The sequence below is a fragment of the Phalacrocorax aristotelis genome, chromosome 2, assembly GCF_949628215.1.
Source record: "Phalacrocorax aristotelis chromosome 2, bGulAri2.1, whole genome shotgun sequence".
In the NCBI taxonomy this organism is placed as follows: domain Eukaryota; kingdom Metazoa; phylum Chordata; class Aves; order Suliformes; family Phalacrocoracidae; genus Phalacrocorax; species Phalacrocorax aristotelis.
In genome coordinates, this window is record NC_134277.1 from 30,884,253 (window position 1) to 30,906,927 (window position 22,675).

Consider the following 22,675-nt stretch of genomic DNA (forward strand, 5'->3'; position numbering starts at 1 on the left):
TAAATGGTTTACCAAGCTAACGAGTTTAATTTTCATTATTAAAAACTTGTTTTAGGAAAATTCATGTTATTTTTATTAGATTTAAGAAAAGCAATGTACAAAGTATCAAAAGTGCCATTTTTTTAAACTTACTCTCACCATTTGGATTTACTGAGCACTGTACACTGATTCATCTTTAAATTGCTTCAGTATCTGATACAGAAACAGTGTCACACGTAAGTATCATCTTTCCTAACTGTGGTGCAAAATCTAGTAACAAATCAGGTTTAAATTATTTATTTTTTAAATCAAAAGGGCAAGACTAACACTTCAAGTAGACAACCAGGTCATTATTATGACTTAGAAATATCACTATATACATTCCAAATAATTTAGGTTGGGGAGGATGTTTAGAGATTATCTAGTTCAACCCCCTCAGCGCACCTTCAAAGCTAGATCAGCTTCCTCAGCACCTTGTCCAGCCAAGTTTCAAAAATATGGAGTTTTTGACTTTCTGGACAATGTGTTCAGTTTTGACTACTGCTTATTGTGGAGAATGTTTTGGGTTTTTTCCCCCCAATAAGTATTTCCATTGCTGCAACTTGTGTCTGTTGCTGCTCATCCTTCCTTTGGGTGCCTGAGAAGAGTGAGGTTCTGCCTTCCCTGTAAGCACTCCCTCAGTAGTTGAAGATAGCAATTAGATCCTCCACCCTAGCCTTCTTTTCTTCAGACCTCTCAGAAATGTCACTAACTGTTCACAAATTCACTACTCTTTCCTATTCCTTTTTATAAAAATTCTCACTGACTTTAATATTATAAAGTAAAACTGTTATTTGTGGAATTTTTTCCCATCTCACAGAGTATTAAAAATGGATAGCTAAAATGACTCATCCATCTTCTAAACGAGGTACTCATGAAACCTACACAAAACAGCATGGTCAAAGTAAAAGTGCCTCCTAAGTTCCTGTTTCTGTCAGAACGAGCAAACATTAAGGTCAAAGTCATTTATATCCTATTCGGCCATACAAGTTGGTCATACAGTCACTTTAAGGGTATCAGCAGCACCTACAAAGCAGACTGAGTTTACCCAGGTCTTTCGTAAAAAATAAATTTAATACTGAATGTTAGGATTTTCCACTAACAGTAATGACATTTGCCTGAGATGCAGTTTCTTGGGCATATTTGAAAGCTAATACACATTTTTATGCACGTGGCCTTTGCAGAGCCACGTCGCTAGTGCTGAGATAGGTTGTGAAGTGAAGCTGTTAGGGATGTTAGCTCAGAGGGAGGTTGGGAAAGGGAAGAACTGGCAAAAAGGGTAGCCTGGGTTGAAACTGTTTTCCCTTTTGTTCGCACAAGCTCTGGTTTGTCTGCCACCACAGCAAAAAAGAAAACTACAATTTCTAGCCATTATATTAATCTTAAACTCTTTGAATTCTTTACCAGTATTCCATTAATACTATTTGTATCTAACTTATTACCCATTTCTCCATTACATAAATTATGTACTTTTTCTGTCTGCATACATATATATATCTTATCAAAAAATACCTATGCTTATAAGGCATATAATCTTTTAGAATCATAGAATCATTTAGGTTGGAAAAGACCTTTAAGATCATCAACTCCAACCATTAACCTAGCACTGCCAATTCCACTCCTAAACATGTTCCTGAGCACCACATCCATACATCTTTTAAATACCTCGGGGATGGTGACTCAACCACTTCCCTGGACAGCCTGTTCCAATCCCTGACAACCCTTTCAGTGAAGACATTTTTCCTACTATCCAATCTAAACCTCCCCTGGTGCAACTTGAGGCCATTTCCTCTTGTCCTATCACTTGTTACCTGGGAGAAGAGACCAACACCCACCTCACTACAACCTCCTTTCAGGTGGTTGTAGAGAGCAACAAGGTCTCCCCTCAGCCTCCTCTTCTCCAGGCTAAACAACCCCAGTTCCCTCAAACTCATAAGACCTGCTCTCCAAACCCTTCACCAGCTTTGTTGCCCTTCTCTGGACACACTCCAGCAACTCAATGTCCTTCTTGTAGTGAGGGACCCAAAACTGAACACAGTATTCGAGGTGCGGCCTCACCAGTGCCAAGTACAGGGGCACAATCACTTCCCTGCTCCTGCTGGCCACACTATTCCTGACACAAGCCAGGATGCTGTTGGCCTTCTCGGCCACCTGGGCACACTGCCAGCTCATGTTCATCCAGCTATTGACCAGCATCCCCAGGTCCTTTTCCGCCAGACAGCTTTCCATCCACTCTTCCCCAAGCCCGTAGCATTGTGTGGGGTTGTTGTGGCTGAAGTGCAGGACCCAGCACTTGGCCTTGTTGAACCACATAAAATTGGCCTTAGCCCATCTATCCAGCCTGTCCAGGTCCCTCCGCAGAGCCTTCCTTCCCTCAAGCAGATCAACACTCCCGCCCAACGTGGTGTCATCTGCAAACTTACTGAGGGTGCACTCAATCCCCTCATCCAGATCGTTGATAAAGATATTAGACAGAGCTGGCCCCAAAACTGAGCCCTGGAAACACCACTTGTGACCGGCTCCCAGCTGGATTTAAGTCCATTCACCACAATTCTTTGGGTGCGGCCAAAGTTTTTTTACTCAATGAGTATGCCCATCCAAGCCATGAGCAGCCAGTTTCTCCAGAATGCTGTAGGAAATGCTGTCAAAGGCTTTACTAAAGTCTAGGTAGACAATATCTACAGTTTTCTCTCATCTACTAAGAGGGTCATCTTGTCATAGAAAGAGATGAGGTCAGTCAACCAGGACATGCCTTTCATAATCCCATGCTTACTGGGCCAGATCACCTGGTTGTCCTGTATGTGCTGCATGACGGCACTCAGGATGATCTGCTTCGTAATCTTCCCTGGCACCAAGGTCAGACTGACAGGCTGTAGTTCCCCAGATCCTCCTTCCAACCATTCTTATAGATGGGCGTCACATTTGCTAAGCTCCAGTCAACTGACACCTCCACAGTTAGCCGGGACTGCTGATAAATGATGGAAAGCAGATTGGTGAGCACTTCTGCCAGTTCCTTCAGTACCCTTGGGTGGATCCCATCCCGCCCCATAGACTTCTGTGTGTCTGAGTGGAGTGGCAGGTTGCTAACCATTTTCCCTTCGATTATGGGGGCTTCATCCTGCTCCCCATCCCTGTCTTCCAGCTCAGGGGGCTGGGTACCCAGAGAACAACTGGTCTTACTATTAAAGACTGAGGCAAAGAAGGCATTAAGTACTTCAGCCTTTTCCTCAGCCTTTGTCACTATATGTTTCCCCTTGCATCCAATGAAGAATGGAGATTCTCCTTAGCCCATCTCTTGTGGCTAATGTATTTATAGAAGCATTTTTTATTATCTTTTATAACAGTAGCCATATTAAGCTCTAGTTGGGCTTTGGCCCTTCTACTTTTTTCCCTGCATAACCTCGCTACACCTTTGTAGTCCTCCTGACTTGCCTGCCCCTTCTTCCAAAGGTCATAAACTCCCCTTTTTTCCCTGAGTTCCAGCCAAAGAGCTCTGTTCAATCAGACTGGTCGTCTTCCCCACCAGCTTGTCTTGCAGCCCATGGGCACAGCCTGCTCTTGCTCCTTTAAGACTTCCTCCTTGAAGAATGTCCAGCCTTCCTGGACTCCTTTGCCCTTCAGGGCTGCCTCCCAGGGGACTCTGTCAATCAGTCACCTAAACAGGATGAAGTCTGCCCTCCAGAAGTCCAAGGTGGCAGTTCGGTTGACTCCCCCTCTTACTTCTCCAAGAATTCAAAACCCTATCATTTCATGATCGCTGTGCCCAAGACGGCCTCCAACCATCGCATCACCCGCAAGTCCTCCTCTGTTCACAAACAACAGGTCCAGCGGGGCGCCTTCCCTAGTTGGCTCACTCACCAGCTGTGTCAGGAAGGTCTCTTCCATGCACTCCAGGAACCTCCTAGACTGCTTCCTCTCTGCTGTATTGTATTTCCAGCAGACAGCTGGTAAGTGGAAATCCCCCACAAGAACAAGGGCTAGCAATTGTGAGACTTCTCCCAGCTGCTTGTAGAACGTTTCATCTGCCTCTTCATCCTGGTTGGGTGGTTTATAACAGACTCCCACCATGGTATCTGTCTTGTTGTCCCTCCTCCTGATTCTTACCCATAATCTCTCAACTCTATCATCCCCATCACTGAGCTCTAGGCAATCAAAACACTCCCTAATATGCAGAGCTACCCTACTGCCTCTCTTCCTTGCCTTGAAGAGTGTATAGCCATCCATTGCAGCACTCCAGTTGTGCAAGTCATCCCCCCACATTTCCACGATCACAACTATATCACAGTTTTCCTGCTGCACAATGGCTGCCAGCTCCTCCTGTTTGTTGCCCATGCTGCATGCATTGGTGGAGACCTTACGCATCTCATGGATATAGACATTCTTGTTTTAAAGAATCCCCATTTCACACCAGGAACAAGCAGGCAGGTATATCTGAAATGTAATATTCTGCTATATTGCAGAATCACCATCACATTCTAAACAAATCTAGCACCCTTGCAAGGTGTGTTTGTAATTTGGTTTGTATGGTTTTTTCAGGCCCTTTAGAGAAAATCAAGGATTAGAATTGAAAAGAAATTGTCTCAAGTGTTCTGGCAGACAGTCTTTAAAGAAAGAAGGAAAAAATATCTTCTTAAATCTGTTAAGAATTTGTGAAACATTTGAGAGGTTTTGTAATGACGCAAAAAATAGAAGGGAAAAAAATTTCCTCTAAGGGACTTGATGAGACAAAATACACATTCATAGTCAAGGAGCTAAACAACTCAACAAATTGGAGTGGGATAAGGAAGCTTTCACCTCAGTTCAGCAAAGCTGTGATAAATTGACTGAGTTGTTACTATTTTACATATTCTATGCCTTAAGTGACATTAATATAGTTATTTCAGTGGGCAGAAGTCTACCCAAGAAATCACCACTGCAGCAGACCCTAATTAGCATTCCTGTTCACAGTCTATATAGAAAGCATTAGTTTTCTAGTACTGTGTGGACTCGGACGGCGCACACAACTATACCTCTGATTACATTGAAAAGTTTAAGGCAAAAATGAGGGTGAAGTGCAGACAGACTTACACTGCCTATGCCTACGATGCAGCTCAGCACTTACCTGCTCTTTTCCGAACCACTGTCTTCTAGCTTTGTTTTAAAATAAGAAGTTATCATTAAATAAATGTATTTTCCTTCCTCCATTTGAAATTTTATTCCCAGCACAAAGTAAAAAATCTGTTAAATTTTTTTATCCAAGGACAATTCCTTAAAGAACAGAGAAGTTTGAAGGCACTCCCTTAGTATTTTGGCCACACATCCTAAAGCAGAAGAAACACAAAAGAATACTTAATTTTCCATCTATTTTGGGATACCTCTGCTTTTGCCTCAGAAACAAAACTGTCTTTTGTCTTCATTTCTGAAGCATCCAAACTGGACGATCTTCCATTGGTTAGTTTTCCTAACAGATTTGTATCTTTGAAGAGGCTTCTGCTGAAGAATTTTCTTTTCCTAGAACATCAATTGAATTGTTAACAGTGCATTTGATGTACTAGAAATAGATTATAAAAAGTATACTTGAGTGGAAGCAGATGTTGGACATTCCTTTCCTGTTCAAATCCATTTTTCTGTGTATCCCCTAAAACTGAACATTTGAAAGTACCGGAATATAAATTGCTCATTGAGGAAAGTTCTGCCGTGCCATAAAGGCTTGCCTTGGAAGAACTGACATTTGAATCAGGTTTTAAGAGAGGTATCATGTTATTTTTTATCTACTACCACTAACTCCAGCAATACTATGAAGATCAGAACAATAAATATTTCCAGCTGTCAAGAGTCAGAAATCTGGAAAGCTTTGTAAGGATGGGAGGAAAGCCTGGACAGCACCTGGAGGGAAAGGGGGAAAGAAGAGCCTGAAACCATATTGCCCAGAACAACGATGGGCACAAGGGCTGAACAGCGATGGGGTGCGCAAAGCAGCTGCTGGAAGCCGAGAGTGACATTTGTGTAACTAAAGCAAGAAAATGTTTTCAGGGCAGAACTAGCTAATTTTTTTATTTTTTAAAGTCAGATGGGGATTTAGCTTCTCAGGTAAATTTATTTTGCCTAAGGCCTGCAAGCTTTGCTGCTAAAAGCCCTGTGCAACAAGCAGTGAAAATTTTATTCAGATCAATGAGGTTAATAGGACCATTCCAACACTTCACACTTTAAGAAATTGAAAGAGGAAATAGTTACAAGCATCCACTCCGATTTATACCTGTGGGCCTCTGTGCTTACCACGCCAATAAGCACATGTGGTCTCTTGAAGGAAATCTTATTATTATAAGGATCGATACTGTCGCTCATGACAAAGTATTTTGGGGACTTTCCTAGCAACAGTGCAGGATGGCATACAGCTGTTGCCATAGACCTGTAGGAATGTCAATTTTCAGTCATGAGATAGGACAACTCAAAGTCTACCCTACCTTATAGGGGTAGGGTATATGGAGTCTAGAAATCCCTGTGCAGAAGACTGCATTGATCCAGTGCAGCAAAGTATCCACTCATTCTTCTCACTGAGTTCTCCAAGTTGTAGCTAATCCAGGTGTACCTAAGGATACTCCCTGAACCCTTTTTTTCTTCCTGGGTATTTTAATAGAACTTACTTTCAAAACATGAGAGCTCTTGTGTGTATATATATCTTCTAGACAACGTATCTAGTTCTTTATAATATATGAATTATTGTCAGATTTTAAAAACTATTACATAAATGTTATTAATTTCATTAAAAATTCAATGTATTTTTACAAATGGATATATATCCCTGGTCACCCCTATTCCACAGGGTGGAGAAAATAGATTGTGTCATCCTAAATTAATGTCAGTATTTTAACTCACCTCTCCCTTGCTTTAAGCTGAAGGTACAAGGAGTATGAGGAGAACATTCCTGTCCTGGGTTCACGCTCCTGACACATGCTCTGCACTGGACTTACTGCTTTTCTTTCACAAGTACTTACCTGGAAATTTGAAACTATCATTCACTGCACATCGAATATATACCAAACAAAAGCATGTCAGCTTTAGCATTATAAAAGCTGATTTACGAGAACAAGAACCTTTATTGCACACCATTATTACATTTGTAATGCCTATATGAAACCCCAGTTGGCTATTACCTTTATTAATGACAATGAACCTTCTTAACATTAGTTAACTACTCTATAGAGAAGTACTTTCTTGCCAGTTATGTTTACACTAGAATTAAACTGACAAAGGATAATTCACTGAAACATTTTTTTAACGTAGTTTGGACACTAGAGAAACTCCAGGGAATTGGCAGTTCAAAATATAAAGGTCAGTTTCTGTTAACAAAAGCAGAATATACATAGAATTTTCATGAAAAGCTGGCCCACTGTGGACCAGTTGTTCATTACTCTCATCATCCCTTAGGAAACATGTAGATAATCCTATTTCAAGACACACAGTATAGCTGAGATTTAGGCAGAATGAACAAGGCTTGAATCTGCTACAAAGGACCATATATCAAAGGCACAAAGGACTTAGTTCATAGCTAAATCAGGAACTGTAAAAATCCAGTCTGGTTGAAGAAGACTCGGGAGACTTTCCTGGATGTGCCTGTAGAGAACTAAAAATATATCCCCAATAGCATCTTTAAGTGTACTGCAATAAATCACTAATTTACCATTAAGAACAAACATAATATTACTCATACTGATGTAAAACTTTTCACTCAAGGAAGCCCCTATCTGCAGTAAGATCATGATCTTTGGCCCTGTGAGTAGAAGCAGCGTGGTGAGGAAAGAACTCCTAGGCTTTCATTTGTTTCAATTTTTAGCCATAAAACTGTACAGAATTTTTTCAAGCGGAACAAATGCATATTTTCTATGCATACACTATATAAGTAGCTTATGTTTTACATAAAGGATTTATAGGATCTGGTCTGACAACATAAAGATTTATGGGGTCTTTTCATTTACTGGAAGGAGGTACCAGGTCATCCTATCGCTGACACATCATGAACTGAACATGACCACTAGAGATGGCCAGGTTTTAATGCGTTACATTCTAAAGACCACCATTTTCAATTTTAAACTTACGTCCTTTTCTGTGTTGGATGTCTCAGGTATGGCCAAATGCAGACTGCTCCTCACTGTGATTTTGGCTCAGACAAATGGAAACATCACTATTCCAAGGGACAGGATCAAGAGATGGTGTGCCTGTAAAACATAGGAATTATTTTCAGCAGTGAGTTTTCTGTTTGCTCTTTGTCATCAGTTTTACTGTGGTGATACTTTTTTTACAGAAGATTACAACTTTTTCTACTAGACTGGAACATTGCATAACATCACAAATACCAATTTAGTAATTTTTAAATAGAGCATTATTCTTACCCGAGAGAAGATCTCATTATGTTATGAAAGCTGACTTGCTCAGTGGTACAGCATGAACTCTGCATCATATAGGATGGTCTATATAGGATTATTTTGGAAATGTGACTATAGAGTAGCACATTTTTAGAGTATATATGATATGAAAATATTTTGTTGTGATAGTCTTTAAAGACATTTTACTGTCACACAGAGTCATTCTTTAAACTGCTATCACATAAGCATTACCAGAAAAGATAAATCATCATAAAAACTGACCAGCAGAAATTGTTGCAGAGCTGTGTTTGTATCTTCTAAAATCCCTTAGGGGGAAATAACTGTGCATGTCTATTCATATGACTGGGTCTTCTGACACCTTAGGGAATTTTCCTTTCTTGACTATAGAAACACTTGGTGGGGGTTCAGATTTTATTGAGATCAGAGTTGAATTTTTTGTTTGTTTATTTCTAAATGAGGCAATAAAGTCTCAGCATCTATGAAAGGATAGGTGTAGCTAAGAGGAAAGGTAGGAATAACTAATCTGGCTCTCTTACACAAAATTCTGTCCACAAGCACTACAGCTGAAATCAGTAGCATTATCTAAACTTGGGTAGAAGTGCCAAAAAGGGGATTTATAAAACCAAATAAAGAACAGGCAGCCGAATTCTCATCCTGGAGGTTGAAAGTAAAGTTTCCTGGAGCTTTGATGAGGATATTATTTTTTCCCTGCCATATCTGATATATATTTACTTATTTAAAAGCCAGAAAAATTTGCTAATATGCCACACACATTTAATAACCTGATCAATAATACAAATTTAATATTTGAGCTAAACTCTGCATTGAGAAATCTAATTAGTTTTTCAGCATAAGGCTCTAGGCTTTGAAAGCTAGCATTTGGGGGGGGGGGTTGTAGTTCTGAATCTTTCTAGCTGATCTAAAAAAAAAATGCAAAAAACAAAACCAGAGTTAAGGATTAAAGAGCTCGATACTCAGCTGCTTTTTAAATACTAAAGGCTGAGGCCTCTGGACTCATAAGGCTGCAAGACCCCTAGGTTGGAGGGGGCCTGGGTCAAGCATTTCTTTCACCGTGGCTTCTAACTTTCCACAAACAGGACAGCAGTCACCCACCCAGAAAAAGAATGACACCTGTTCAGAGGCTACACTGAATCAAAATAGATCATTTAAGTAGCTGAGAGTTGCTGAGATTTGGAATTTCAGTTACATTTTATTTTTCTTCCTCTGGACACACACCTCCTACTGACAAGATCGGCAAACATGATCAGAAGTGTGTCTATAGGCTCTGAGATACCTAGAGAATTATGCAATGATTTTTTTAAAGTATGCAATGAAAGTGCTATTGGCAGTTATATATTCTAAATAAAATAGGCTAAAACTTCTATTCCACTTTGATGTGGTGAATAAAGGTACTAGAGTTATGGTTTAAAAGTTATTAATATGATATTGGCTCGAAAGTAACAACAATTTTCAACTTTTTATGTTGCTTTTTCTTCTTTTTTTTTTTCCCTCTTGTAATTGCCTCAGATCTTAGAAAGTTGATTTATGAACGTGGATAAAATTGACATCATCCCTACAAAACAGACAAAATCCTCATGAGAGAGGCAGAAAGAAACATTAAATGAGAGAGAACTGGAATCCTATCTTCCACTCCACAGTGTATAGTTCATTATATTTCAGGTTTAAATGTATCTTAAAAAGCCTTCAGGGCTTCCAGGTTGTCACTCTAGAGTAATTGTCCTAACATAATACAGAGAGAAGGTAAAAGAAAGGCTCTGGCATCAGCCTTAAGTCCTGTTTTCAAAAAGCACTTATGATGGAAAATTGAAAACCCGTTGAAAAGCCATACTTAGGCCCTTCTGAAAATTAGAAAATTATTGCAATCTGTCTAGGCAATGGTTTGAATTTCCAGAGGACTATCTGGCCTAATCAAAAGCTGTTGTTCCCCACCCCCTTTCCTTTTGTATAGCTGTACAGTGAAGAGTATGCTTCACAAAGCCCCTAGTGGCACTAATGATGCTATCGCTCCTTTTTGCTGAGCTGTCATTTCTCCTAATTATCATTTATATTGGGTTCTGCTATGTTCAGATATTAATATTGCCACATATATACTTTAATTGTTAGGAAACACTATGCAGTGCTTATTCATAAGAGAATTCCAGCCCCCTTGACTTCCCTGAAGCCTTGAAATGTTGATGGATGTCTTTAAGATGGTCCCTGCTTAATGCTCATTACCAGGGGAAGAGTTAGCTGTCCATAAAACCTTTCATTTTCTATATGCAAATGTCCATTGTTTGAGCAAAATGGATAACTGAGCACCTAATTAGTGAATACCTGCTTGCACACACTATTAGCCAATTTGCAAGAACAGATGCTGGCTTATGAATACAGCGAAATGCAGTGGCATGCAGGCTCCTTTCATAGGTGACTCCCTTTGCCCTCTTAAGTGTCAAGTTATTCTCCTTTTCCAGAGAAAATGTGGGGAGGGAAGGAAATGACACTACATCAAGCATTCCCTTTAGCATTTTATACTTGACAATAACATAGAAATAGTGTAAGGGATCTTACAAGTGTCTGGAAACTCCCTCACCCTTAGATCAGACCCAAGCACTGGCTCCATCACCTTCATGGTCACAGTGTAACCGGACCAAGCATGGTTGCTCACCTTTTCTCCTTCACGTCAACCTTAGTTGAAAGGAAGACCAGTTGATTTAGCTACTAAGTAGTAAGTGTCAAGATCTACTCAAACTAATTCCAGGTTCTATAATATTACTTCAGTAAATCCTATAGTTACCTCCTGCAATATATTTTATGACTGCTCATTTAAATCAATAGGTCACAGGTATAATTTAAGTATTTCTTCTTCTGGAATAGGGTTTAGTTTGCTTTGCTTTGACCAATTCATATTCTACCAAGGTTGCTGACTATGCTTCTACAGCTTAATCTGACCAAATTTATTACTTTCACAGAGCTGATCACAGACTGTTTTCTAGTAAGGACGATTAATTTCATTATCCCTAAACACCTCATCAGAAAGCAATGAAAAGGGTTAAAAAAAAAACCAACAAAACCAAGTCTGTCCTCAGAGAGTTCTCCCGTTTATTTAGGACAGGTGCATATAACACTGGCGTACCAGCTTGGCTTTTTAATTTGATAACTTAGATTTAATAAATTCACATAAAGTTATTTTAATAATTCTAATTTATGATTGTACCAATGTAAGTAGAAATGCGTACGCATTGCTATACAAAAGTGTTTGAAAGGAAAACCAAGGCTTCAGAAATCTGCATGTCCTTTAAATACCTTTACAGGCCAGTATTTCTTCAACTCTCTCCTTTTCTCCCAAAATGTTAAGTAATAGCCAAAGAGCAAATCAGAGGAAAAATATAATGAAAAATTCAGAATGTAAAAAGAAGGAAAGAAAGCAATCCATGAATCAGAAAAGTTAGCATAAATGCGGACAGAATACAAGAGTCCGCTTGTCGTTAAAACAAACCTACAAGTCAAAAGTTCAAACAGAACTTCAGGTCTATGCTCTTAATGCTAGAAGCTCAAATCTTAAATGCTTTGGCTTATACCTCATAGCATAATGCTGCTTTTAGATATATAACATCAAATCTTTACCTTTAGATAGTCAGAAAATTCCATTCTCTATATAGTGTTAGAGTAGTTTTATGGGCTTAGAGTTTTCCAGTTTAAGAGTCACTTGGTCAAAGTGAGATATAATTACTGTATGGTCCAAAGGAGTGTTTCTGGAATAAATAAACTGAAGGCCCAGGTACGATCACAGTGGAAATCTCTGCAAATCATAAGCACCATGACCGTACAGCTATGCAATCGGTCTTGCCACAGAATAGGATTTTTATATTTCTCAAGGCTTCTGACCTCAAAAGATGTTTCAAGTAAAAAATATAAAACACGACCTTCCAGTTTTTTCTCACACCTAAACTCAAGACAAGCCTCAGATGTTCAGGTCACCTTAGACTAGTTCCTTAAGCAAAAATTAAATCCCTACTACAGCACGCCTAACATTCTTTTAGAAGACGTGCAAGATGCTGTCATACATATACAGGCTTCATGGTAAGAAAAGACCAGATTAATCCATTGTGTTATATCTGTAAGCTCTATCTTGCTTCTTTTTACATAAGACCTTGCATTATGATATTATCTGTTCTTTTCATTAGACGATAATTTATTAGGAATTCTTTCCCATCTTTTCTTCGACCCATGAACTAAAATTCCCATCACCACCTTTAGGACTTCATTCTCACTCATTCTTGCTGCTACAGTAATTTATTTTAACTTCTTTGTCTCCTTCTCCAGTCTTCACCTCAATCCTATCTGCCCTTACCTAGTGAGAAACCACTTTGACTCAGAAGAGATCTCTCAGATACTTCCCAGAGGAATTTCCCTCTACACATTTTGATATTAGAGTACCTCTATGCAACAGATACGAAGCCAAGGTAAAGAATGGAAGTCCTCCAAAACATGAAAGCTAATCTGACTCTTTGGAGGGTGGTATCTATCTCACAGACAAGGATCTGCCAACGCGTAGTTCTGGCACTCCAACTACCAGCGCCTGGCCCTATAGCTTTCTATTGCTCTTTACATTACAATCAGACTAAGAGTTTACTAAGACACACACACAGAGAAAGGTGCCAGATCAGGCAGCTGCTTCCCCAGCACCAGGAGTGCTGCACAGACAGACTTACCCAGCAGCGTCACTTTGCTGTGGGGCAACCCCTAGTGTAGGCATCAGCAAAATCTTACTCTTAAGGAAAAAAAAAAAAAAAAAAGGAGGAAAATGGGAAGTGGTACAATACAGGTATTTTGTCTTTGTAAGAGAGAGGTGGAACTGTAATTAGAAAATATCCTAATCTTTGAAGAACTTCTAGAGATGCTAATTCTCTCAAAAATCTTTCTATTTCAGCTTATCTTAAGCCTTTGCAGTAACTGGATTCCTCACCTCATTATAACAGATTTATTACTTCCCCTCCCAGAAGTGGGGAACATCTGTTGTATTTTGTTATTTCAAAGTCTAATAAACACAGTATGCACATCTCTGGAACAAGAAGTTGTTTAAAGTAAATTTTGCTTGTGAAAAAAGGTAAGGGGACGGATGCTCTGTTAATTAGTGTGAAACATAAGTAGAGCTTCCCATAAATTTAGGCAGTACCATGACTCACTCGTTTTACTAATACAGTCCTGATCAATTCTAATTCTGTTTTCTGCAGAGATGAATTTGCTGATTACACTTGATTCGCTTGAAGACGACTAAGAAAATAAGTCAGTGTATAACATTACATATTGAGGAACCTTCTGAGTTTCTAGAACTAAAATTTTTGCAAAGGTTAATTCTAGCTTTACTGTCTGATTTACAGAACTAAAAGTTGCCTAAAGGAGTTTCCCAAATAGCTGTCCTTCAGCAATGCTGCTTTTACGCTTAGAAAAACTAAAAGTACATCTACAAAGCACTGTATTCCAAAAATAAAAAAGAAGGGCAAAATAAAAGTTGGAGGCAGAGAATATGATGACATGTTCCAGTTCACACTTGAAATAAAAACAGGTAGAGAACACAGGCAACGTGAGCACCTTAAGCCAGAGAGTGACTTGGTGAATACTAGCCTTCCAGAATGGGGTGAAGCAGCAGTACAGATACTTGCAACTGGAGAAGGTTAAGGGAGAGGAAGAGCACTTTATCCACCAGTTAGCAAGAACTCTTAAAAAGTACTCTGAGCAGCCAGTAGGACACTGAAGAAAACCTGAAATTGAGTCAGCAAATGGAGTTGTTATCTCAGGATGAATGAAATGTAGGTCTTCTAATATTATCAAACCTTTCGCTTGTGGAGCAAAGGAACAACGAGACCCTCCCCCTCTTTGTGAACCAGCCAGGTAGCCTGCATTAGAAGCAATTCATAGGGAGAGATGTGGTCTGAAATGGCCCTTTTTCCACTTTTACGTAATCTAGCAAAGTGTGGATCTATTTATGAGGTGATAGTATTGACGTATTACAGTTCGTTTCTTGGATTTTAGGTTGTTCATTATAACCTGAAGTTTTGATATGAACCACATTTCATATTTTGGAAACAATACCCTTTCTTAAAATACAAGACTTTCGTTGAAATCTGGAAACCTTTGGACATTAATCTTCAGCTCACATTAGCTTCCAAGCATAAAAGGCTATTCTGTCCTTTAAAAAAAGGGATTGTATTACACCTGAGAAACAGCCTTTAGTAGGATATAAAAAGCTGCAAGTGTTTAGCACAGTCATTTTCCCTAGGAGGTCGCACTTGAACCACAAGCAAATGTGTTCTTTATAAAGACAGCCTGCACTGCATCCGCTAAGAACCAATAATGCAATTAGTAGCTTTAGTATAGGAAAGTTGTTGCTATTTATGCACTCCACTTACGTACACCTGTTAGCAAAAACCTTTTCATAGCTTAGCAACCAGTTTCAGGCACTTCCTCATCTCTTTTCGCTGTCAGGCTTGGTCACTTAATCTTTGCAAAGAATTTTAACAATGTGCTTTTAAGTCCTGGGAGCAAAATGGTCACCATGTAACGGACACTACTAACTTTCATCTCGCTTTCTACACTTTCCCTCCACCTGCTTCTCAGCTCAACCATTTTACAGTTACATAAGGCCATAGTTTACTTGGCAAATAGGAAGGAGGAAATTTTTTCTGGTCTAAAACTTTGGGGAGCTTATTAATTTACAAGAAAAAAAAACCTGGTTTTGATACAACATTTCAATGAGCAAACTAACAAGCATGAAAATAACCTAATTCACCAGGCCTGAGATTCCAGCTGAGTGTCCCTAAAGTTAATAGTAATTTCCTCTAATTGCTCATAAGACAGTTATTTGTTATTTCCATGTGTAGTTCTGATAATTTCATCCCACTCTGCTGCGTTAACCAGAGATGATTTTCTGTTGATACATGTATGAATTTCCACTTAGTTTCCATGTTAAAAAAAAAAAAGGAAAAATATCCTGAAGAAATGCCATTGAAAGCCTCTTTTCAAGAACCAGTCCAAAACTCCCGTGTTAAGGCATTGAAAGCCATACTTCAGTTACGCTGCAAAGGATGGCGCCTGACTCAAGGTGTGAAGTTGCTGGGAGATGGCTAATACATGGCTTAAATTACTTTTTGAAGTACTCATAGTCACTGCAGGAAAGTATTCTTTTTCACTTTTTCTGCAGGAAAAAAGCACGGCAGTTTTCTGTACGCTCCTCTCCTATTGTTTCCTACAACATAGGGAGAATATGCCCTTATCTGCACTGTTACGGATGTTATGTCAAGCAATATATGGCATGGAAGGCAGTCTACTTAGAAACTTTAACACCTGGAAGTCAGGAAAAGCCAGGATAATATGGTTTTCTTGGAATCCTAACCCTGCTGTGAGGCAACATTCAGATCATTTATGACCATGCCCTCCTCAGTCCCTCCACCCCCAGGCTCCTCCTTTCCAAGTTAAATGTGTGTTAAAAACATTGTAGGGAAGTGCTACCTCCACTGGGATTCCCACGATGGCTAATGCAGGTTCTCTTGAGACAGTACTGGTAAACTGGAAAAAATCCAGATTTTTTTCCTTTTGATTCCTGTAAAACTTTGCCTATGCTAGGTCATCTTTCTTTGCAGTATCAGCTGTGGACTTCTAGACCTCTGCGAGTAACAGAACAGCAAAATTAAAATAGAATTTAAATAAACCAGAGGAAACTTATCCTCTCATGGTAACACTGTGATTAAAGGATTTAATTGAATTATAGGGGCTTAGAGAGCATGAAATGAAAGCAGAAATACATCAAGAATCACTGTTTCAGGCAGGAAAAAATCATAAAAGTGTGTAATAGTCCACAAGGTAGTACTTATCTGGGAATAGATGACAGAGGACTTTATGAGACAGAGCTACAAGGCATGAAGGATATAAAATGCAATAAAAAAAGGATAAACTCAGCAGGGCTGATAAAGAATAAATATACAAATATTAACCCACAAATAACTGGCACGGCTATCATTTGTTCTTTCAAAAATAAAGGGTTTTATCTTTAAAAGTTTTAACTTCTATGATGATTCAAAAAATGAACCAGCCTGATATTTAAATTATTATTTCTGAATATTAAAATTAAATGTCATTTCCTGTATACAAAGCTGAAAATATTATCTGCGTAATCTACTTCATTTTTCAATTCATCTTTTCACAACAGCATCAGTGGTTTTAATAAAGCTCCAAAGGAAACACATTACAATAGATTTTACTTTGCATTTCTTTAAAGAAACTCATCTATTGATAACTGTTAAGACCCTCTCCTAGTTCAAACGTCCATCTATAATGGTATGCATAATGACCACATAATATCAAAAGAAAGCACCATCTCCATCTGTGGGCTATTGTATCTAACTGCATCTCCAAACCACTCCAAGCCACTGAAATTTCTGCCAACCTTCTGAAAGATGGGCTGCTGATGAATACGATAAGTTACAACGTCTAAAAATGCAGTCAAGACAAAAATAGATCAAATCCTGTTAACAGTTATGCTTAGAAATGTGTTGGTTTTCCAAGGGCGATTGACTACAGCGATGCTATTCACATGTATAAAGCATGCTTATAATCATTTGCAGCATTGAGTTCTGAGGTCAGTCTGCATACAGTTTTGCGAAATATTAGAATTCCCTTTGATTTATGCCCAACAGACTATTTTTAAATCCTGAAGACATGAAGTTTCTTCCTAGTTACCCCATGCCTTTAATATCTTTAAAAGACGTGTAATTTATTTTTTGTCCAGATATTCAACAATTATTTTTTCTTTGCTTCTTGCTTTTCTTTTTGAACTACACTAAAAGATGACTCGGATGCACATTGTCTGTCCAAGACTAGCTTTCCTGAGTGATCTTTGTAAACCGAGGACTGGGCTTTAACTATAGCTTTTAAAGGAATTTAATTGGAAGGTAGGTCATTACGTACCATGCATGACTAGACAGGAAGGTAGCACTTGTTTATCCTCAAATGAGTCAGTGCCATTAGTTAGAACACTGTTTAGTGTGCAGGCAAGGCAAAAAGAATAATTGAGTCACACAGAAATAAACTTCCGTCTTTTTGAGCCTCCAGTAACAAGAAGTAATGGTGTCTCATTAAATCAACAGCTCATTCCTGCACTTACCTATATTAAATTATATATTCATTCACATTACCTACTCTGGAACTGTGTTGCCTTAAATTATCTCCATATTCATATTAAAGCTGGATAATTTTATGGTTGCAACATTTGTATCTCTTAAGAGATGGGATAATCAAATTTCTTGTTGCAGGTTGTAAAGGAATTGCCATGGGGAGTCCTTCCCACCGCTGCAGTCGGCATCGCACAGTGAGGTAGGTGCATCCTTCTCTCTCTGCACTGTCTGCCATTAGCCACAGCAGGAGGCAAGATATATCATTTACTAGGCATTTAAACACTCAAGATGCAGCATAACATCGCATTAAGGCATGCTTTTGGGATGACTCCTGGAGGAACCGAAGGCTGGCAAAAAAAAAAAAAAAAAAAAAAAAGAAACCGTTTTTGTTTGCCACGGTATGGGAAGAGACATGCTGGACTCAGTAAAAGACATTCACTTTATCTATGCTAGCACTATATACGTACGAACTGAGATGCAGAAAATAAATGGACATTCTGCCTACGTTCAGGCCATGTTAGCAGCACAGAAGGATGAGTTCACACTTCACATCATCTTTTCCAAATGAACTGGAGTTCTCATATGAATTCTTTCGGTATTTTCAGTAGGATTTGTCTGTTTGCTTTGTCTTAAAGCACATTAGAGCTGATGTGTTCGAGTGTAGTACTTCCCGCTTTGATCAAGTCTTGGTCACCAGTGCTACACCACTGTTTTAACTTAGATCTTATCCTTTGTATAGAGATACTGTTAAAAAAACATCCCCCTTCCATATTCTTGCCTATATATAGTTATTTCTAGAAAACGTTGCTACTCAAAGGCAAGTCTGGAAGAGGGTAAGTTCAGAAAAAGGCACGACCACATTCAGATTTTAAAATTTTGTATAAGATTCATGCTGCTGTTATTACAAGTTAAATTTAACCAGTTAGTTCCCTCATAGCATACATCTAAAACCAGGCCACCTGTGTGAACACTGAGAGGGACAACGGGTTTTTTATTCATTACTGTTTCCTTGTCTCGTACAAGGAGTAAGAAAGTATTTGTGACTGGAACACCGTATACCAGGCAAACTGGAAGAAACAACAATTTTTATGAGGGATGTGTTCTTTTCTGCATCTCCTGCTGCTTAAAAATAAAACTGGTATCTTTAAGCTCCTGCGCACTCTGAGGTAAAATCTTTCTCCACCTTGATGCAAAGAGCACTCCCGTAAGGGGCAAGCTGCACACACACAGCTACAGAGCTGCTGTAGCCTCTCTGTGGGTAACCTGCAGAGCTCGGCCACTTCCTTCATATTCTTTCTAGGGCTGGGTAGCAAGCTACAGAGTGCTGCATCTCTTCAGTTTTTCAATTTCTTCAACTTCCCTAACCTAAGGCCAGGCAAAAGTGGAAAACTAAGGTTACAAATGGTTCAAGGGATGGAATCGGTGAAGGCAACTGTGCAATTCAATGTAATATGACTGAGATTGAGATGAAATTAAATTTAATTAAATGACACTATTATTTACTTCAGTAAAACTAATACAATATAAAGTTGGAACTCAACAGTAATATCCCATTTTTTCAGTATCTTACTCAGTCATATCATTTCATTACTGCTTTGATGCTCACATAGAAGTAACGAATGCTTAGACCATAGATGTAGGTGCAACAATTTTTCCCCAAATATTTACAGATAAATCAGTTGCAGAGTAGTCTGTGTACATTATTATATATTATTACACACATAGTGGTCAGGTGTTCTTCATGTTACTAAGAACCATTCAGCAGTGCTTCCAGTTATCATTTATTTTAGTTTAAAGCTTAAAATGAAGTAGCTTTGGTAATCCTCGTTAAAACATAGGCTACACCTGAACATCAGGACAGTGTCTTTACAAGACAGCTCTTCCGACTGCAAAACATGGAAAATTTAAGTAATACTTTGAGTTAAGACAGGAATGCAAGATATAACCATAGTATATTCAACTGCGTGCTCAAATTTGGTCTGAAAGAAGGAACCCAAGGTCTTCATTAGGACAAAAATAATTAAACAAAAAAGCGCCTTTTAATATGTAAAAAAGGTTGCAAAGAGAAGTATGGTTCAGTGCTACCTGAGGCTCCTAGATAACACAGCTACCCTATGATTTTTTGCTCAGAGCCCTGATGAAGAGCAATACATTATGGACACTGCACTTCTGTCCCTAAGCACAGGGATCCAGCATGCTGCTTACATCCAAATTAATACATCATCAGGCATTAACATCATAACTCAATGAGTGAGAAGGTCCTACCTGTGAGACCTCCTTGTCTTCCTCTCCGTATGCAGTTTAAAAATAGCTTGTTTGACTTTGGGATGGAGGTGACCACTGTAAGCAGGGGCTGTTTTCACTTGCGAGCAAGCAATTAAAGCAACCTCAGCCTCTCAGCTGTCTACCTCCAGCTACTGATAAACTGCAGGTACTAGTTTCTTCTTCTCACCATGCTATTTCCAGTGCCCCATGTTTTATTAAGTTTCTTTGGAATTAGCAAGTTGAAATGGTGATTTGTGGTTTCTGTGGGGTTTTGTTGTTGCTATCCATTTCTGCAAAGTCCTGTCCCAGAAGAGAGGCTGAGGAGCATTAGTGCAGCAGGGACAGAGGAAGGCAAAACTCGGGCTGAAGTTCTGCTCCTAAAAACTGTATCCTGATTTGTCAGTGTGGTCTGCACCTAACTTACACCCCTGTACACAGACGGCAGCTCAAATTTGCCCCAGCTGTTCTGTTCTGCTCAGGTCCACAGTTCCTATAGTGTTACAAAATCAAAGCGTCACGTACGGGGTTCAATGTGTGGCAGATTTAGGCATCAAGCACGGGTCACTGGCCAGAGAGTACAGCCCAAGGTACAGATCTTTTTTAAGTTGGCCTGTGTAACTGGGATCTTAGAATAATCTTTGCAGAATCCAAAGGGAGTCATGGAAAAATGCAAGGAAAATAGAGGCCAAACCCGATGTGCCTCTTAGCTAACCCTTAGCCCAGTGGACCTTTGATATAACACAGGGTTTGCCCCAAATATCTCTGCTTCAGGAGGAAAGATTTAAATGAGTTCAGTAAAACAGAGGTTGGAAAGAATAAAGCCAATCCTATTGCTCTCTGACTTGTGGTCATTCCACAGTTGTGTAACCTTGTGGCTCCTTGCCCTCTCAGCAGCCTCCTGACCACAAGAATACAATACTTTTTAATTCATCAGTTTTAGCCTTTTGCAGTACAGCTTCTCATTGCCACAATGAAGTACAGCATCGCTTACAATATATTCACATTTGGACTGCACTAAAACCTCTTTTGAGATACTTTGATCTTTTCACACTCGCGTACAGTATCAGCATGCTGCCATGAGTTAATAAAGCGTTATTTTCAATTTCTTCCCTTATGTGGCTGTTTGGATGCCAGGAGGCTTAGTCAGACACTGTAGCTTCTTTGTACCAATTGTGACTCTAATAAAGATGTGCAGGCACAGAGACAAGGACCTGCTCCCAAAGCAGCACTAGGTTGCTCTGGAAAGGAATGAGAGTTTTCCAGAACTATGCAAACATTTGGTTGAGCAAAGAAGCTTGAAGTCCAGAAAATTTCTGCTCTCCAGCTTTTGTAACACAGGATTTCTCTTGTTCAAGAGGTGTTTGGAGAGGCAGAAAAGCCCAAATTGCCTCATCCTTAACAACCTACAAGCTGGAGAATTCCCCATTAAGCTCTGTGAAGGTCTTGCTCAGTTAGCAAGGTTACACAGGTCACCCATAGCTTTGATTTATGGTGTAAGAAGTTAACCTGACATTACTCAGATGATTTGCATGATTTGAATTAGTTAGTTTGCTAAGTCCAATAATCAAAATTCCTTCTTTTTTTTAGGGCAGTTGGTGACCTTTGCTTTTCTACTGCCTGGCATCAAATACACCACCTCTACATATGAGTCCATCACTTGCCTCACTTCAAACCTGATGCCCCAGAACTATCCCTACAGTTTTGAAACTGATGTGACAATGGGGAATTGTGAAGAAATGTGGCAATGATTGAAAGCATTCAAATTTTTGTTGTGATAGAGACCCAGTTGTAGCCTTGGCAATGGTGCTTATATATAGTATCTAAGAAAAACTTTATATCTTGTAGTGGAAAGGCCTACAATTTCTTGCATGCTGGACTCAGTAATTCAATCTCACTAGACTCATTCAGTTGTTATTAATTATGATGAAGCACTAATGTGACTGTTCCCACGTAATTACTCTTTCCAAAACACTCTCCTGAAAAACAGGTTCTTACCCTAGCAGCTAGATCCAAACAGTAGCTCCTCCCACTTGATAAAACCCAGAACGGAGCAACTACCCTGCAAACATACAGGAGTGGTATAACTCTACAAGCTTGTCTGCAGTACTTGCAGCAGCTCATTTGCAATATATGCCTTTAGTTGGAGTTAAATTTAGAAATGCAGAACATAGTCCCGGTATCTTCTTGTATATAGCCACATGAAAAAGCAAATAATTGGCCATAGAAGAGCCAGGAAATTCCTCAGAAAGGAAGCAGGGCAAAGTTCCCCACAAAAGTGTAACTGTATTGTTGATATATTTATCACTGAAGTCAGTTTAACCTTTTTACTAACCTATAAGAATTTTTGAGAATAAATTCATGTTTCTCTGCCTGGTGGCTGCTGTTGCTTCTAGTGATCATATGACAGCCCAATGGGGAAGAGAATCTTCTGAAATTTGTGTTCCCTGGGGTAGGGGGTTCCTCCCCTCTGGAGAAGCTGAGGGATGCGACAGCCTCAGCACTGAGCAAGGGAACTCCAACGGTGGCAGCTGCTTCTCCTTCTCTACCCTTACCGCTTCTCCATTAGGGATGCGCCAAAAGCCAGAAGCGAGGAGAGCACCTCTTGTGCCCAGCTCCTTTCCTCCTGTCTTCCTCCCTCCTTCCAGCTGAGGTTAGGAGGTGAAGTCCTGCAGCAGCTGACTGCCCCTTGGCTTCCGCTCCCTCCTCAGGGCAGCCAGGCTGCTCGCATGCCCCAGCCCGGTCCCGCTGCGGGTGCGAATGTAGGAAGTCCCTTTGAAAGGAGTTCCCAGGAACTCCCTTCCTGTTGTACGGAGCTGTGATCGTAGCTATATTATTAAATTCAATGCTATTACGTTAGTA

The 22,675-nt window shown here is 39.5% G+C and overlaps 1 protein-coding gene across 1 annotated transcript in view; it reads left to right on the forward strand.

The window, feature by feature from the left end:
- Positions 1-22,186, forward strand: part of LOC142052246 (uncharacterized) — a 38,269-nt gene extending 16,083 nt beyond the window's left edge. Inside the window, exons 4-5 of the mRNA XM_075081990.1 lie at positions 17,690-17,750; positions 21,404-22,186. Coding sequence (XP_074938091.1) covers positions 17,690-17,750; positions 21,404-21,464 — 122 coding nt within the window. The 3' untranslated portion in view covers positions 21,465-22,186. The remainder of the gene's footprint in view (positions 1-17,689; positions 17,751-21,403) is intronic.
- Positions 22,187-22,675: the final 489 nt, after the last annotated feature.